Below are 18,636 nucleotides of genomic sequence, written 5' to 3'. Positions count from 1 at the left end.
TTTCACACAGAAAGAGCAAAGCCTTCCTTAAAGGAGTAGTTCAACCCCAAAATGACTTTTTTTCCTATTGATTACTTATGTCATGGATACTTGAGTTCAATAATATCTTTTGTTATTTTTCGCATTCCTAAGACAAAAAATGGATTTTAGTAAATGTACCCCCATTGATTCCAGATGGGGACCCACATGCATTCGGGTCCCCATCTGGAATCAATGGGTGTGAATTTGTTGTAATGAAATTATTGTCTTAGGAATGCAACTAAAACAAAAACAATATGATTGAACTCAAGTCTCCAAGGCATAAGTAATGAACTACTCCATTAAGTGAAGACATTTCTGGGGCTGCATCATTTATAGTTATAGAATAGAAACTAAATGTCATATGCACATTTTTGGAGCGGTGAAAGCGCTCCCAATAAACAGGTATGTCCGTGGGTATGTGGGTGGCTGGCTGGCTGGCCGTGTCCGTCCGTCTGTAGCCTGGCAATACCTTGAGTGGCCACACACAACACACTAGTTAAAGGAGGGGCGCTGTTTTGTGCAGGCCAGGCACACTCACCACTCACTCACACGCGCACGCAACACACACACACACGCACACGCACACACACACACACACACACACACACACACACACACACACACACACACACACAGGGTATAGCTACTCAGATTCACCGCTCCACTTCAAACCGAGGTTTGATTTTTACCTTACAAACACAGTCTATCATAGTTCATCCTTCTTCATGGTGGGTTCGTCTCTACCAGTTTCACGCTCACATTCACACTGATCACCGTTGCCAGCCGTCTCAGACACAAGCTCCATGTCTGGATGTGTTGTTGGCTGACCCGCCTGTCGCTCGGCGTACATCTGCAGTACTTTGTAGTAGTAACAATACAGTCTGTTGGGCTGCAGCAGTTCTCTGGCAGCTGCCTGGCCTGCTTCTGCAATTTTCCGCGCTTCCGCGTCATTCGCTTTGGCCCATTTGATTTTGTCAATGAGGTCAGACAAGCCTCTCTCCACGGTGATGTAGTGGATGCCTGGTTTTAGATGTGTGTAGAAGTGCTCATAATACGGGGAGTTCTGTTTCAGGACCAGACTGTTTCCCAGCATTAAGTAAGGAAATCGATATGCTGCCACCGTTCCATCCACGTTCACTTGGTACTTGAACTAAACAGTAGGACAAAATTATCAAAATTATTACAAATTGACATTAAACAAAATGATTATTATTTTTAACATACACAAAGCTTGCCATGGTGAGTAATGGGGACAGACTATGGAACAATAATTCTTCTCTTACCTTGAAGAAATCAAAGAATCCGACAAGCGATGCTTTCCCAACACTTTTCTCTCTGTCCTTGAAAAAGAACCACCCTGTTATTCCTGCATCTAACAACTCCGGGTTCTGCTTGGAGAGAGAGGCCAGGTGAAGACGTTCCTCCCGACTGTCTCTGCCTCGGAAAAAAGCCTGCTCCGTTTTATTGGGCCACGAGGGTCCTAGGAGATGCAGATCAAACGTCATACTTTTAGGTATTCCGTTTATCCTGAACAATTAATCTGTCCGACTCCAGATGGATAAAGAAAGATGCATTCACAACTAGTGCAACGGTGTTCAACAGGGGGTCCTCCATATCTTTCTGTGATAGAAACTTTTTTTTCTCCTTTTCTATAATAACCACTTTAACTGTAGCCAAAAATAGCAGATCTACAAGCTGAGCTTGTAGATCGGCTATTTTCGGCAAAGAGGTTCGATTAAGAGGGGAAAAAAGAGTAGACTAAGTACAGAGTGAAAGGTCAAGTTTTGACGGTTCAAATAAATATCAGAGAACACAAATTGACATCAAACCAAAATACACTGAGGATTGTGCTGTCAAGCAATGAAACTATATGAAATTTATGAGAAGGTTATGTGGGGGTCCCTGCTTCATCTCTCTCTGAACCAAGTGGTCCTTGGCCTGAAAACGTTGAAGACCCCTGAACTAGTGACATTCTGGAGAGAAAGCTAGATTCGAATAATTTGTCTGTTTAAATGAAACAATATCACAACAATTCTTCATTACCTCCACACAGATCACAAATTACTACTATAGGTTATGTGAGTTACCTGTGTTTCCTTGGATAGACAGCAGGTCATTGGTCACGCCTCTCATGGCCTCCAGGGTGGAGTGAGTGCTGTCATAGGTTGGCAGGATGATGTCCCGGGTGTCTGTGGAGCCGCACCACGAGATGATTGGAAAAGCATCCTTTTTCCTCGTCTCTAACGGCCAGTCTCCAACATTGATGTAAAACTCCACATCAGGCAACCGCACCTTTAAGATCAAATGACATCAATTCACGCATGAACAGGAAGTAAGACATCAAGTGGCTATTATAGAAATGGGAATTTGAGCCAGAGTTGTAAGAGTTGATGTGCTTGGTGCTGGTGACAACACTAGCCAACATCACTAAATACTGACAGAACATTAAAATAGTTTGGCAAATATACAGGCGAGGAACACCTGTACATTCCAGACAGGATTTAACCACTTTTCCTATTCCTATTGTTTCTGCAAAAATAGCAGATTTGTAAGCTTTAGATCGAAAAATATATTTAGTGTAGAGCAATGTCGGGAATCCAGTCAACTATAGGGCCCTTGGTATAGAGTATAAGGTTTAAGTCACCGTTGTTCGTTGCAAATCAAATCATTAAGACTGCTGCTTATGGCCGCTTAGTTTAACATAGTCCCAATTTGGTACTGAAATTATATGCAGTTCTCTGTCACCTTCATACAGCGTGTCACCCAGCAATTAATGGATGGCACTAGCCCTAGAATGTCTGTGATCTTACATATAACACTTTGTGTAATATTCCAAATACACAGCCATAGATCGGTCCCATCCACTTGAGGTTAGCAGACTGATCTGCGAGGCACTTTAAGCATCTGTGCTTCTTGTGTCCTCACCCAATAACGAATTCCTAAGACTTGGAGTCAGATTCATGTGAGATTTTGTCCTCTAATTTTATATCCCTTTGAAAGAAACATGCACACACAACTACTAACTCACACAATCTTACCTTCCTTTTTAAGGAGAGCAACATTTCATCAGAGAACATCTTGAAGTCTGTGTATTTTCCCAGTGTGCGTCGATACACCTGGTTATCGAGGATGGTATAGTGAATGAGACCTCCTCTGTTGGCAAATCTAGACGGAAGCTCCTGGCGGAGTCGCTGCAGATCCACTATGGGAAAATAACTCAAGTCCTCCAGAATCTGAGGCTCCTGGGCGGGACATTGCATGATGCTCTCCCAGATGTTAACATCGGGCTCAGGACAGTCACAGTATTCATGGTAGAATGGACCTAAAGGTTAAGAAAAGGAGATAATTAAGATAAAACTAGAAATACTGTTCCTACGAAACAGTGTGGGCACCATGTATGGGCATAAAGATCTACTCTTTGGTTGCACCTCATCTTTTATACTGTACTGCCTTCGTACTGTCGAGGAGAACTTGACTGTACTGCCTTTGTACTGTCGAGGAGAATAGGTTACGTACAACTATATTTGATTTTATAAACACTGGCTTAACACATGTAGAAGAATGATGTGGAAAAGTAAATACCTTTAAGGATATAGGGTGATTTGGCAACTGCAACATTTTGATGAAGTATTTCAATCTTCAGCCCCGTCATCGTACTGCCATATAGTCGATATCTTGCAAGGAAGGAGCCATCTCCTCTGTCAAGTGGTGGAGGAACATGGATCCGGATGTGTTCCTTATGGGCCAGGGATGTTATCCTCACTTTAAAAGTGTCCTTACCTACAAACAAACAAGGTGTTTTATGCAGATGTTACATTTATCCCTTCAAATATGCTGAGACAGGCTTGTCATATTGGGGGCGGGGAACATAGTAGACTATTTCACAGATAAATGTATGACATTTCTGGAGTTACTGTCTAATAGTGTCTATGCACACAATAATCATAGAAACGAAATAAAGCACTTTAAGGAGTCAGCTTAGGTGGTTCGGGCATCTAGTACGGATGCCTCCCAATCTAGGAAGGTCCTACTGGGACGATCCCGTGGCAGACCAAAGACCAGATGGAAGGATTACATCTCCACACTGGCCTGGGAACACCTCGGGATACCCCCAGGGAGGGATGAAGTTGCTCAGGATAGGGAACTCTGGAAATCTCAGTTGGAACTGTTACCCCCCGCGACCCGATTCCGCATAAGCGGTCGAAAATGGATAGATGGATGGATAATGTAATGTTTAGCCTTATGATGAAACGTATAGGGAAAATAGACTACAACTAGCCCTTACCCGTTCAAAGATATGAGCTCCTAAATGATGTGCGTGGGTTATGGGATGTGCACTGTGCACACAGTATATGAGGGATGGAAAGTAACTTTAACTGGTGCTTGCATGATAATATGTTGGAGCATCAATGTAAGAAATACCCGTTTCGTTTAATGGCTACAGAGATACTGTGTACCGATCTGCATGATTTTTGGACAACATCTGTAACAGGGCCAGACACCCCCCCCCCCCCCCACACACACACACACACACACACACACACACACACACACACACACACACACACACACACAGAGCTGGTTAAACATGTTGCCTCATGCTAGATGCAGAATAGATAAGCCTCATGCTAGATGCAGAATAGATAGTAGATACACCATAAAAATGCTAATATACAGCATACGATTTGTGAAAGTGACAAACGGGCTTCACAGTTATGTCAGGTGTGTTCATATGCTAATGGTGATGCGATTTCAGATCAATTGCTCCAGCCACTGAGGAGAAACGCTGTGACAGACACTCACTCAGACAGACAGACAGACAGACAGACAGACAGACAGACAGATGGAAAATTATATGTTTGACTAGCCCTTACTCGTTCAAAGATATGAGCTCTGAAATGATGGGCAGTGTGTGGGTTATGGGATGTGCACTGTGCACACAGTATATGAGGGATGGAAAGTAACTTTAACTGGTGCTTGCATGATAATATGTAGGAGCATCAATGTAAGAAATACCTGTTTCGTTTAATGGCTACAGAGATACTGTGTACCGATCTGCATGATTTTTGGACAAAATCTGTAACAGGGCCAGACAACAGATTTTTTTCCTGGTCATTAGTAAGGATGTATCATTTGATTCATTTACCTGGTGAGAATGTCAGGTTTTCTCCTTTTGCGTTGACAGCCTGAATTAGGAAGAAGCGCACAGGTAAAACTATGCTGGGGTCAAGACCTGAACCCCAGATGATAGACTTTTCTGGGCTGATTTCTGTGTTCTCACAGAACGGGAAGTTTGCTGCCCAAATGAACACAATCGAGATGATAAACCTACTGGAGACCAAGTTCTCGGTGCGCTTCTTGAAGACGTTCGCAACTCTTCTGCAAGTCATCCTGCTCAAGACTTCCTACAGTGGTCTGTTGTTATTATTTAAACAAACTTTTCAGTGTAAATGAATGTCTGCAACTTCTCCGCGGACATGTTGTCGAAGACAGTTGAGCGAACGAAGATAAGATGATGTTCGCAAAGTAAATGTGAGCGCAGCACACGGAACAAGTCGTGTTGACGTACAGTCCATCCAACCAATCATGGACCGAGTCGTGTCTTCCATATTTCCGGTCTGATCGGTCTACGTCTGCAGTCACTGGAAGTTCAACAGAGAGGCACATCTTTCTTTGCATTGATCTATCTGTTATCTAATAGTAGGATAGGTTATTATACACTATATGGATACTATATGGATGTTTTCTCATGCCAATAAAGCTCCTTAGAATTGGATACTATGGGGCTGTTAAGTATGACATCATTTTGTAGGCAGAGGAGAATTTCTGCCCCCAGTTTCCGTTAATCTTTTTACTATGTTTACTATTTACACATTTTTCTTCTCTTTGTTGTTGAAAGGAAAGTGTTAGAATTATACTTTAGTCGTTATTTTTTAGTCGTTGTTTTTTGAAATAGCGAGGGACAGAAAATGCTCTGGGGGCAGATTCTCCTCTGCCTACAAAATGATGTCACGGCTTAAAAGCCCCATATGGCCGTTACAGTGGTGGGAAAAGTACGATTTTTTTTACTGAAGTAAAAGTATCAATAGTCAGTCATTGCAATGTAGAAATACTGTCACAAAATGTTAAAGATCAAAAAGTAAAAGTACAAAAGTATAGGTAATTTGGTATACAAAATAAATGAATAGGAACATAGGGAATAACTTAAAGTAGGCCTACCAAAAGTAGAAAGTAGGCTACTCTCATTACACAGAAATTTCCCATTTCACAAGTTTTTACATTTTTTTGAAAATAGCAAATTTGTAAAAAAATGGGTAGGCTAAATAAGTTAAGTGCTTTTCTAGGATCTCATTTTAGTTGACCTTGTACCAGTGAACTGTACCGTCATGAAACTGTACCTTTTCCTATGCAAACTTCTAATAAAGTCTTCAATCAATCAATCAATCAATCAATCAATCAATCAATCAATCAATCAACCCTCGTCTGGATTAAGTGTGATCTGGATTTGCCCCTTGAGATGCAGCGTCTCATTTTAATTTAGAGGGGTTCCTGTTGTCAAATGATGGGGAAAGGATGCCATCTGTCGGTGTAAAAGTGTAAGTTTAATAATCATTCCCCAGCACACAGTGTTCAATAATCTGCGCAGTCAGGAAACCTCGCATCGTTCTTCTTTTCACTAATCAGTCATTAAGTTGCATGATGTTCTTTTGAGCGTAGTGAAATTAGGCTAACAATGTTTTTATTGCAGCTTTATTCCTTATAATTGTATTGCAGTTAGACTGTGGTGTAAGTAAGTTATACACACAATAATTTCAACAAACCAGATGTTCAATTTGACAAGCTTTATAGCCTACAGACTAGTATGTTTTGTCCTTTTCATTTGACTCTCTCTCTCTCTCTCTCTCTCTCTCTCTCTCTCTCTCTCTCTCTCTCTCTCTCTCTGACACACCAGACTTTCCAAATAAAAGACATCCTGCCTCTGCATGCGTCACGCAGGCTACACCTCCATCATCTCCATCCACAGTACTTTAGTTAGTTTGCCCTTTCACTCCACATCTGTACAAGGAAGAATGTCTGCTCCCACCGCTGCTGCTGCGTGGACGATGCTGTCAGTGGGCTCGTATTGTTATGTGTCTTTGTGTTTGTTAGTGACAGTTGGTGGTGGCGCCCTGGCGGACCCACTGGAGGACACACTGGAACGGGGCACGGTCAGTCTGAATGAAATGTTCCGAGAGGTGGAGATGCTGATGGAAGACACACAGCAGATATTGGAGGAGGCAGTTGACCAGGTTTGCCTTTCTTTTATAGTTGATTGAATAGGTCATTTTATCGTATTAATTGTATTCATGTTGCACAATGCATTCAGCCTTTAGGAAGTATTCCTAAGCCAGGATCAAATCCATGGGGAGACAGCATCTGTTTTATTCATGATAACTTTCTGGCTGTTTAAGCATGTCTATAGTATACAGTATTATAGGTTGCTGGTAGCCTACTTCTTTGCCCTATATTATTTTATTTATATTTTGAGCCAGGCTTATTAACAGTCATTTACATTTTCTACAGTCCTAATTGTCTGCATGACATTTATTATCACTTTTTCCAAACAATTTCTGATATCCTGGTTTACACCACCAGATAGCTGCAGAGAGTGCCAAATCTTCATCTCTACATTCACTGGACCTCAACTACCACAACCACACCAGTGATGGAGACAGAAATGTTCAGGTCCTAGACAGAACTGACAAGGTTGGCAGTGTGTATTCTATTCTATTGAGACTGGAAATGCATCTAATGTAATACTTTTCCTGTCATCTTCAACAAGTAGACAATTCTACATCTACTGTTTATGGTTGAAATTCTTTTGGTTCTATTAGTTCCATGGGTGCTTTCAGAGATGAGTTTGTTTTTCCTTTTGCTTCTAGCAATTTGACAACAAAACAGGAGATATTCATCTTTCACATATCCATACGGAGATCAGTGGCCAATGGAATAGTGTGCATCATGTAAGTCTTTATACTTAAAATATTTTATTTCTGAACATCTGTAAAGGATATTGTGTTATATTCCATGTGATTATGTTTGTTCTGTTTATGGACCATTGACTGAAGAGATCAAGGAACAATCAGTTCTTTACAACACTGTTAAACCACATCTAACTTCCCCAGTTTCAGACAGACCATATGTTTCTTATGTATTAGAAACATATGGTGTTTAGGTTAGGTTATATTTTAATTATGTTTTTCAATGTAATAATTAGCGGACCTATTCTAGGTATTACTACTTCTGCCATATACATTTCAGATTTCACATTGCTGTATCTTCTAAACATAATATACACACCCCAAGAATTCCTTAGTTTTGCAAGTAGAAACAAAAACGATAGAATCATTTCATGAACTGTGGTCGTATTGTCCAGACCACATTGTATAAAGAGTTAGGTCATCCTTAACTAGCGTACATACCATATACTTTTCATAGTTTTAGCCACCAGGAGACCAGAAAGCATTTAGGTCATTATTCCTCCTTACTGCCTGTTTTACCATCATGCAGTTTATACGGTAATACTTTTTTTTTAAAGTTTTTCTTCTTTCTTTTCCTGGCAACCTTACAGAATGTGGTTACATTTATAGGGAATGCTGCTGGAAACAAAATGCCAGCGAGCCAAGCAAGCAAGCTGGCAAGGCACTCAGGGAAAGATCTACTCTGCTGTAATGACTAAAAAGCCATTCATTTGAAAAAAAGAAAAGAAAAAGGATTCTCCCACAAACACCTCTGGAGACATTACACTTCAGTTTGGGTGCTAAACTAAAGTTGGAAGATGTTCTTATGACAAATGAAAATAAGTGACTGCTGGGCTATAGTGTGACTAATAGCAGCTGTAGCCATATGGGATTTATTAAGAAAATTGCAGACTACAACCTGTGGTCCACTGTGTTTAGTCTCGCTTTAGTCTGCAGTATATCTCTGTCTGCCCCAGTGGTCTCTCTCTTGGTATCAGATGAATAATCATCATTTGTCACAGCAAAATACTGAAGATACACGCACACAATATTTTCCAACTTCTTTCTTGAGACACCATTTACCATTTACAAAACAAAGGATCTTAACAAAAGGGAGTTGTCGAGAGTGAATTAGAACGGTGCACAGGACAATCCCCAGTGTTTATTTAATGAGAGTGCCAAAATGTACCAAAATGGCTTCCATTTCTACTCTTTTAGAGTTAAATGAATACTGAGAATTTAATTGTGTATGGGAGGGGATTTGTGCAGTCAATGCCAGACATGCAGTCCAAATCATGTCTAGACAAGGTTTTTCACACTGTAGTCAGTGTAGTGTGTGTGTGTGTGTGTGTGTGTGTGTGTGTGGGGGGGGGGGGGGGGGGGGGGGGGGGCACGCACGTGTGCGGCTGTGTGCATGCGTATATATGTGTGTATAATATTGTGTGTGTGTGTGTGTGTAATAATAATAAATGGTAATAACAATGCTGTCCAAATCGTGTCTAGACAAGGTTTTGCACACTGTAGATGATGTGTTTGTGTGTGTGTGCATGTTCACACATATACAGTACATGTGTGAACATATGCACTGCACCGGCATGGATGGTGATGTGTGTGTGTGTGTGTGTGTGTGTGTGTGTGTGTGTGTGTGTGTGTGTGTGTGTGTGTGTGTGTGTGCGCGTGCGCGCGCGTGTGCGTGTGTGTACGTGTGTCCATGTACGTGGTCTGCTTGAGCTTTTCTTGTATTATTTGATATAATAGAATAGAACTGGGTTTAAAGGACGGCCCTCATGTTGTGATTGTACTGCAAAATGGACATTGTTTTCGTGCTTTTGTTTTAGTTTTTAACCTTGTTTCAGTGACTTGGCTTGATTTCCACACAGACTCCCCTGAGGGAGGACAGAAAGATAAAACGCTCAAAAGTTGACCTCATTTTGGCCCATGCCGTTTCCTCTGTCTGCAGAAGAAAACATGAAGCTTGAATCCCAAATATTAAATCACTTTTTCTCAAAGGGGTTTCACAAGGAAGTCAGGCCAGACTAGTCCTACATTAAAACTATATATTCTCTATTAAGCTGGACGAGGTCAGATCATTTTTGATATACTGTTAGGGCAGGATCTACTCTGTTTAGTACTCAGCTAATCTGCTTTTGTAAACAAATACAGTATCAGCTATTCATTTTGTCAAACACTGACTATATGGTTTACTTTGTTTTGTTTGTTTACTAAATTAAATATACTAAGATGAGGAAATGCTAATTTTATGATTCCTTTTCAGTGGAGCTTACTTTGAAAAGCCTTAATGTGTTCTCTAATCTTATTAATTCTATGCTCTTTTTCTTTTTATAACACTGATATACCTCTTGCCAGGAGTGCATGGTTGATGAAGACTGTGGTGATATGAGATACTGCCTATATGAGATTGAGAAATCCAAATGTCTTCCCTGCATACCAGCGGATATGGTGAGTGTTATATATGTTATATTACTTGAAATCGGTATTAACAAAGTGGGCCATGAAATAGATTTTGTGTCTACAAAACACAATTCATTGTGAGTGCATTAATACGGTGCTTTTGGGTGTTTGTGTGTCCTCATTCAGCCCTGCACTAAGGATGAAGAGTGCTGCTCAGGGGACATGTGTGTGTGGGGCCAGTGTACAGTTAATGCCACCGGAGGAACTGAAGGAACTATTTGTCAGTTCCAGAGTGACTGCAGAGCTGACCTCTGCTGTGCGTTCCAAAGAGGTGAGGATAGTAGCTCTTAGCATCATTCCAGTGTGGTCTGTGTTCAGCCCATTGACTATATGACTCACTGTATACTGTGAGTCATATAGTCCATTTTGCAATACAGCTCCCTGAAGAAAGCATACTTTAGCCAAGCCATTAAGTACTGTTCCCATAGGAATTCACAGGGAGACTGTTTTTTCAAAAATCTCAAAAAACATAAAAGAGCGTTGCAGGGAACTACCAAAATCAAAATTTCCCATTATCTTTTATGCACACTATCCAAACCTCCACCGGCTGTCCCTCCGTCACTCCCTCCGTCACTCTGTCACACGTCACACGTCACACTTTTGCCCTGCTCATATCTCTGCAACCGTTGCCCCGATCCATGCCAGATTTTGCACACACACTCCTTGCCTGCCAAACTACAACCTCCAAGGACCCCCGGAGTTTCGGGGACCCCCAGGTCCCTGGGGGACCCCCAGGTGTAAAAAATTACCAAATGTGCAAAAATGACCAAATGACCACCCCAACGGGGCTGCTCTCTCTGTGTCACACACACACACACACACACACACACACACACACACACACACACACACACACACACACACACACACTCTCTCTCTCTCTCAAACATAATGTGTGACCTGCCAAGTGGCAAGGAATGTTGCCACTGTCCTCTCTCTCTCACACACACACACACACACACACACACACACACACACACACACACACACACACACACACACACACACACACACACACACACCCCTTCACACCAGGGAGTCCAGGAAGGATGAGCCTCCATGCTTAAATAAACAGACCTGGGTCCACTATCAAGATCTGCCTGTGGGTGTGTCTTTCCCTGCTCCTACAGATTTTGCCCTAAAATCATGCACACCAGTACACAGTATCTCTACAGTCATGTAATCACAACGCATCTGTCCCATCTAGCGCCACCATCAGGACGATTTTGCACAAACTACTTTTTGGCCTATTTATGGAGATAAGCGACCAACGGTCGCTTATCTCCCGATTAGGGAGTCTTACTGGTATTAAATGACAGAGTAAAATGTGTTCTCTCTCTCTGTTTCTGCAGAGTTATTATTTCCAGTGTGTAACCCCCGACTGGAGCAGGGGGAGTCCTGTGTGAGCCACCCTAACCTGCTGATGGACATGCTGGCCTGGGACCAAGAGGGACCCCGTGACCACTGTCCATGTGCCCCTGGCCTCCAGTGCAAACCCCATGGGTGAGAACAACAATGGCATCAAAGACATGCTCGGTGGAGTGAAAGAATTCAATAGAAAATATAACTTTTTGGAGGTGATGGTGGAGTTTAAACTCATCAGGGGTGTCATTTGTGTCATCAGGGGATGGCAATCGACATGCCCTAGTGTTCACATTTAACCTTAAATTCAGTTGTTTTATGCATACTGTCCCCAAAAACTGAATTGTTTTAGCAGATTCATCTGATTTCATCGCAATCGATGCCCATCCATCTACATGTGACACGTATTATAATTTAGATAAGCATTTTATAATTTTTTACCATATTACTTGACTTTATTCTTTCTTTCCATCCATCCATCTTTCCGGATAAACTTTATTATTATTCCTATATTGTTATTCCTCCCACAGTTTTGGTGGAATGCACTTGGGCCAAATGTCAAATCGACCGGTTTCTTCGGGACTCGTGTTACATAGTTTAATTTATATTAATTTATTTGAGAATTAAGTTTCTCCATTGACTTGAATGGGAAAATGAAAAATGTAACTTTCCTTAAATATAGAGATGACTGACATCATAGATGTCTGACGTCATAGACCACATGAGACTGACACAGTATGTCCAAATATGCATTCCAATATATGGGCTTAATATTGATAACATCATGGATCTCCATATATGGGCATAAAAGGGACAAGGATGGAATGGTTAGCACCGCTCAACTAGGGACAAGGACTGACAGATACAGAGATATCCATATATCGGCATGAACAGCTATTTCCCAGAGGATTCCTCGTGTCAGGGCAACCACACTTGCAAATTCTCTGAATTGCATCTTTCTAGTTTATTAACCACTTTCAATGTGGCATCCCTATTCTGGGGAAATAGTTGATCTACAAGCTCTCAACATCTAGCTTGATGAAACATTGAGAGCTTGTAGATCCCCTAGTATTGCTATTTCTTTCTGAAATTACACCTCTGTGTACTCTATTTAGAGCCACTGGTATTTCCCACTACATCAAAAATAGACGATCTACAAGCTCACAATGCACAGTGTGGTGACACGTTGTGAGCTTGTGGTGTTGGCCCTCAGAGTAGGGACATTAGGGTTCATTGCGACTGTCAGGTCGCAGTTACTATGAAAAGCTCCACTGGCTGTCCGTCAGTCACGTCACACTGTCCGTCAGTCACGTCACACGTTTGCCCTACTCTTATCTCTGCCACCTTTGCCCCTATCTATGCCAAACTTTGCACACACACTCCTTGGCTGGCAAATCACAACCCTAACCCTAACCCTCATTTCTCACATTCCCCTCTTCTAGCGCCATCATCAGGCCGATATTTATAAAACACATTTTTGAACACCACCAACAGATTTTGCCCTAAAATCTCAAAAGTCATGTCATCAACATGGATCTGTCCCATTTCCCATATTCCCTCCTGATTGCCTATAGCTATACAATTGCCTTCTAAAGTTTGTGTATGCAACGTGGCGGTCGCTTATCTCCTGATTAGGGAGTCTTACTGGGGTTAAACTGAGCCCATCATTGTTGTATTTTGTGCAGAAAATGTGAACAAAATCACTCCTGGGTTTCAAACAGTAGAGAAGATACAATGATCCATGGGTTGGCGGTTCAAATCCCAGCTTCTCCTGTCTACATGTCGAAGTGTCCTTGGGCAAGACACTGAACCCCAAGTTGCTCCCGGTGAGCTGGTTGGTGCCTTGCAGGGTTTCCACCGCCACCGGTGTATGAATGTGTGTGTGAATGGGTGAATGTAATGCACATTGTAAAGCGCTTTGGATAAAAGCGCTCTATAAATGCACCATTTACCATTTACTGTAAAATCCTGAGTGTTCATTCAACTGTGTACACATTTGGTTACATTTGCATTTTACTCAGAATTACAAATGGATAAATGAACATTGTATTAATATTGTGTTGTTTTCCCTAAAATCTCCTTCTAATTATTTTTAGACGTGGATCTCTTTGTGGGAAGTAGCTGGCTTCAGTCCCTGGAGATGAATGACTGATCATCAAAGAGGAAAGCTGGTATTATTTTAAACTGCCCTGTTCAGAAGTTATGCTAATTGATTCAGTTATTCAAACAACATCAAAGACTGTTCCAAAAAACTGACAATGCATGGTGTTGTTTCTGACAGGACTCACTGGTTGCACTACTGTATCATTTGTGCCTTACTAAAATGTTTTAGATAGCACATTTCTATGATATAACTACATGGAAATTAAAGACATGTTCTTAGTTTTATCGACTAAGGACTAAGAAGAGTATTGTTGAAAGGTGTGTATCTTTTAATATGAATAAACTTTGAAACAAATGGACATCTTATTTACAGTTTTGTATTTTGAATAGGGTAAATGTAGCTTGGAACACTAGGTGGCAGCATTGCGTTCTTTTTTTTTATAGACTAGATTGAACATCACTCACTGTCCCTGCCAAATCTAACAAACCACCCCATATGCATGTATGTGCTTGTGCGCGCGCGCACGCACACACACACACACACACACACACACACACACACACACACACACACACACACACACACAGATTTTAATTATGATCCCTCATGAATATAACACCAAATTAATGTACATAAATAACATGTAATTAGACAATGTACAAACTATAATTACAGCAGTGGGTATAGAGTGACACTCTTTGTCACACACACATACACATATTGATTGATTGAAGACTTTATTAGAGGTTTGCATAGGAAAAGGTACAGGACAGTACAGTTCACCGGTACAAGGTCAACTAACTAACACCACAAGAAAGCTTTTGGCTTGTTTAAATTGGGTCCCTTTTTACAACTCGTACTCATACAACATTAAATGACAAATAGAACACAGTACTATGCAGAAAATATCGTCATAAGACAGTCGGAAAACAAAATAAAAAATAAATGGTATTTACATTAAAAAGGTCAGGGGGAGGTAAGGTTATGCTATGTCTTTTTTACCAGTTTCGAGTTGCAGCCACTGTGGCTTTTCAGAGCGGTTTTAAAGGAGGGTATAGGGATTTAAACTCCTTTGAGGCATTCGTTAGGGCCTTCCAACATTTTGGGGCATAGCAGGAGAACAACTTTAACCCTTAGTTTGAGCCAAATCTGGGTTGGACATGATTTGTGGAGCTGTCTCTGGTGGTAATTGTGAACATCCTTAACATTTAGGAAGTATTTTGGCACATGGGTATCTTATTAGTAGTGTAGTGTGTCTTGTACACCAGACCCATTGCAATATGCTGTACTCTGTCAGCTACCATGAGCCAACCCACACTTAAAAATGATCAGGGGTCAGGTGAGCCTGAGATGGAAGGTTAAGCAGTAGCCTAATCAGTTTGTTTTTGGGCTGTTTGGAACCTTGCATTTAAGGCCTTTGAGGCAGCTGCGATACCATACGTGGACACAATAGTCAAAGTGGGGCTGAATGAGTGCTCTTGCTAGAGTGTTCACAGACGTTTAATTATTAATCAACACCAACCACCGTGAAAGTCAGAGGAAATGAACAGGAGATTTTTTTTTTGGGACCAGTAAACCACGCCCACTTTTTGTTTTGCCAATCAGACCTTCCCATTTTCAAAGCATAACATTTAAAAATGCATTAACACTTATTCACAAATCATTTGGACTATACTTTTTTTTTTCAAAACCTTCAACACCAACATTCAATGTCCCCTATCTGGAGGAGAACAATCTGTGAACCCATCTGTCTTGAGAGATTGGGAGGAGAAGGACATGTTTCTCAATCTCGAAAGCCTCAAACTGTCAACACAAAACAATGATCTCCTGCATTCAAATTCAGTCTCCCCCATTCAGTCTTCCATCCATCCATCCATCCATCCATCTCTCTCTCTCTCTCTCTCTCTCTCTCTCTCTATCTATCTATCTATCTATCTATCTATCTATGCTACATTAGCCTATATATTATGTGTGTGTGTGTGTGTGTGTGTGTGTGTGTGTGTATGTGTGTGTGTGTGTGTGTGTGTGTGTGTGTGTGTGTGTGTGTGTGTGTGTGTTGTGTGTGTGTGTGTGTGTGTGTGTGTGTGTGTGTGTGTGTGTGTGTGTGTGTGTGTGTGCCTCTCTCTGTCCCTGTCATCAGATTTTTGTGCCAGACTTGCCCAGAGTCTTTCCTGTTTCATCTTTTCTGTCGCTGCTACAGTATGACACCTGAATTTCAAGGATCAACAATTCAAAGGAGCTTTATTGGCATGAGAAAACATACATTTACATTGCCAAAGCAAGTGTTACAAGTAAAATAAAAACAGTTGAAAATGGGGAACATATACAGTTGGAGGGGGTACAGCATTGTGTAAACAGAGTTAGCCTATGTCGCATTGTGACATTTTATATATATATATATATATATATATATATATATATATATATATATATATATGTTACAGTACGTTTGGGTAACTCAGTACGTTCATGGTAAGAGCGCTTGTTTTGTCGTTCACCACACACCAATCACCACCAGATGGCGACGACAGCCATTCACTACTGAAGGCGCTGATGTCACTCGTTTGCTAGTCTCGCGTAGCCAGACAACTATTCCACAATCTCTGAATGCTATATAGAGTCTGGAACAGCAGCTCCCGAACGGCGGGTATCGAAAACGGGCATTAACGTTCAAAAAAATATTTTTTAAAATGTCATTTCTGCTAAGCAGCAAGCTAAACATGCTTATATGATTTTTATTTATCCACAAGTTTCCTACGCCCCATAGTGCATTGCGCAGACGTCTGCATCGATCTTCCGCCGCCGATTTACAAGCTCACAGCGGGTTGCATCTGCGACGCGACGTGAGCTTGTATGTCTGCTGTTAAACCCGTAAGTTTGGTCCTGATAGTCTCCAGTAAACTCCCGCGGAAACTTGTGGATATAATGATAAATATGTGTGATGTGAGACTGAAACGGAAGTGACGTGGGGGATTCACTTCCGCTTCATCTCGCACTCGCCGTTTCTTCCCCCAAGAAGTATCCAAAGAAGGAGAAGTCACTGGAAGTCACGCCCACACCACGGTCCATGCGCCATGACACTTTGGGTGGCGGAAGTTGCAACGGAAGCTCGATGAATAACATTACATCTATGAGCTTCGGCTGGGACAGCTCATGAACAAAAAATAATTCTGAACGATAGAGACCTTTGTTGTATAGTCGCTCCAGGAATATAAAAGAAGACATATCACAGGTATTTTTACAATCACTTGCTTTTCGATGTGCACGGTACATAATGTTATTGAGGCAGCTAAACAGCGGCGGCGGCCGTTTCTGTCTCGGAGCTATCGCGAGATTTGGATTCCAGACAGGGAATGGTGGAGAGTCTCGCGATACTATCTAGTTCAAAAACGTAAATTGTGCTCTTTAGATGCCTCTATACTGTTGTACAGTGTACTCACCGAAAAGCAACACAGCACAAAACAATGTGTGACATGTTTTCTTTTATATTCCTGAGCTGAGTGTTTTATAAAGGTCTCTATCGTTCAGAATTATTTTTTGTTCATGAGCTGTCCCAGCCGAAGCTCATAGACGCAATGTTATTCACCGAACCTCCGGTGCCACTTCCGCCACCCAAAGTGTCATGGCGGATGGCCATGGAGCCTAAAATGACGTCGGTGTCCCTTCCTTCTTTGATCTTCCTTGTCTTCCCCGGTGCGCCAGACTGTATGCTGGGAGCATTTGCCAAAATCGCGGAGGCAACAGTCTGGCCTCGCGAGACTACTCGTTTGCGACTCTCTTTCTTTATTTACTAGCCTAGCTCGGCAGTGTTTAGCCATTAGCTTACTATGCCTTAACCCTAACCCTAACCTTAACCTCAGTAAAACTATGCCTAACCCTAACCCTAACCCTAACCCTAACCTCCGTGGGGTGAGGCGCTATCATTCCTGCCGACGCTACGATGTTGTGGCTCAAAGCGACCGCTTGTTCCGCCCCGTGCCGCACGACGAGTGCTTCGTTTCTCGATCGTACTGTTTCTCTATCAAACCGTGACATATATATATACACACACACACACACACACACACACACACACACACACACACACACACACACACACACACACACACACACACACACAGGGTACACTTGGAACAAATAGCAGCATTATTTTTTCTCAAAATGCATTTAAAGGTAGCAGCTCTGTTTCACACTGTGCAGTAGGTCTAGATGTCAATCCATGGTTTGTAGTCCTTAGGGTGATTGTGTTTCTAGCCTTCTTTTGTCGCAACAGTTCACAAATCTTGCTGCTGTGTTCGCGCATTGTTGTATTTCTCCTAGTAGGTATGGGAGTTTTTCATCATTGGTCATGTTTTCTAACTCACTTCGGGTGTGTGTAATCTGTGGGAAGTATGTGTCTCTGATGTCTTGGTATAGTGGGAAGGTGGTTAGGAAATGTAGCTCTGTTTCTACCACATTTTGTGAGCAGTGGGTGCTAATTCTGCGCTGCAAGCATTGTTTGTTGTTTTCCGCTGGGTGTGGAGTATAGATTTGCAGAGTTCTGCGTGCAGAGTCTCAGTTTGGTGTTTGTCCCATTTGTCAAATTCTTGGTTGGCAAGATCTCACAGCCATAGAGGGCGATGGGTTCTATGTCTAGTATCTTTAGCCAGATTTTTATTGGGATATCCTTTTGATGGC

The 18,636-nt window shown here is 41.8% G+C and overlaps 2 protein-coding genes across 2 annotated transcripts; one reads left to right on the top strand and one right to left on the bottom strand.

Moving 5' to 3' along the window:
- Positions 1 to 225: 225 nt before the first annotated feature.
- Positions 226 to 5,492, bottom strand: poglut3 (protein O-glucosyltransferase 3). The gene is made up of 6 exons (XM_080737493.1): positions 5,168 to 5,492; positions 3,604 to 3,801; positions 3,060 to 3,343; positions 2,109 to 2,313; positions 1,305 to 1,501; positions 226 to 1,171 (listed from the first exon to the last, which is right to left on the bottom strand). The coding sequence occupies exons 1-6, from the start codon at positions 5,409 to 5,411 to the stop codon at positions 728 to 730; spliced, it is 1,572 nt and encodes a 523-aa protein (XP_080593619.1). The 5' UTR covers positions 5,412 to 5,492; the 3' UTR covers positions 226 to 727.
- Positions 5,493 to 7,004: 1,512 nt separating this feature from the next.
- dkk3b (dickkopf WNT signaling pathway inhibitor 3b) lies at positions 7,005 to 12,000 on the top strand (the record flags this gene model as incomplete). The annotated part of the gene is made up of 7 exons (XM_080737244.1): positions 7,005 to 7,044; positions 7,171 to 7,310; positions 7,657 to 7,767; positions 7,944 to 8,024; positions 10,389 to 10,481; positions 10,620 to 10,764; positions 11,846 to 12,000. The coding sequence occupies 7 exons, from the start codon at positions 7,005 to 7,007 to the stop codon at positions 11,998 to 12,000; spliced, it is 765 nt and encodes a 254-aa protein (XP_080593370.1).
- Between the last annotated feature and the right edge of the window lie 6,636 nt (positions 12,001 to 18,636).

This window comes from Nannobrachium achirus (assembly GCF_963921795.1).
Source record: "Nannobrachium achirus genome assembly, chromosome: 11".
NCBI classification, from domain to species: Eukaryota; Metazoa; Chordata; class Actinopteri; order Myctophiformes; family Myctophidae; genus Nannobrachium; species Nannobrachium achirus.
The sequence above is the reverse complement of the archived record's forward strand: the minus strand, read 5'-3'. Positions and strand labels throughout refer to the sequence as shown.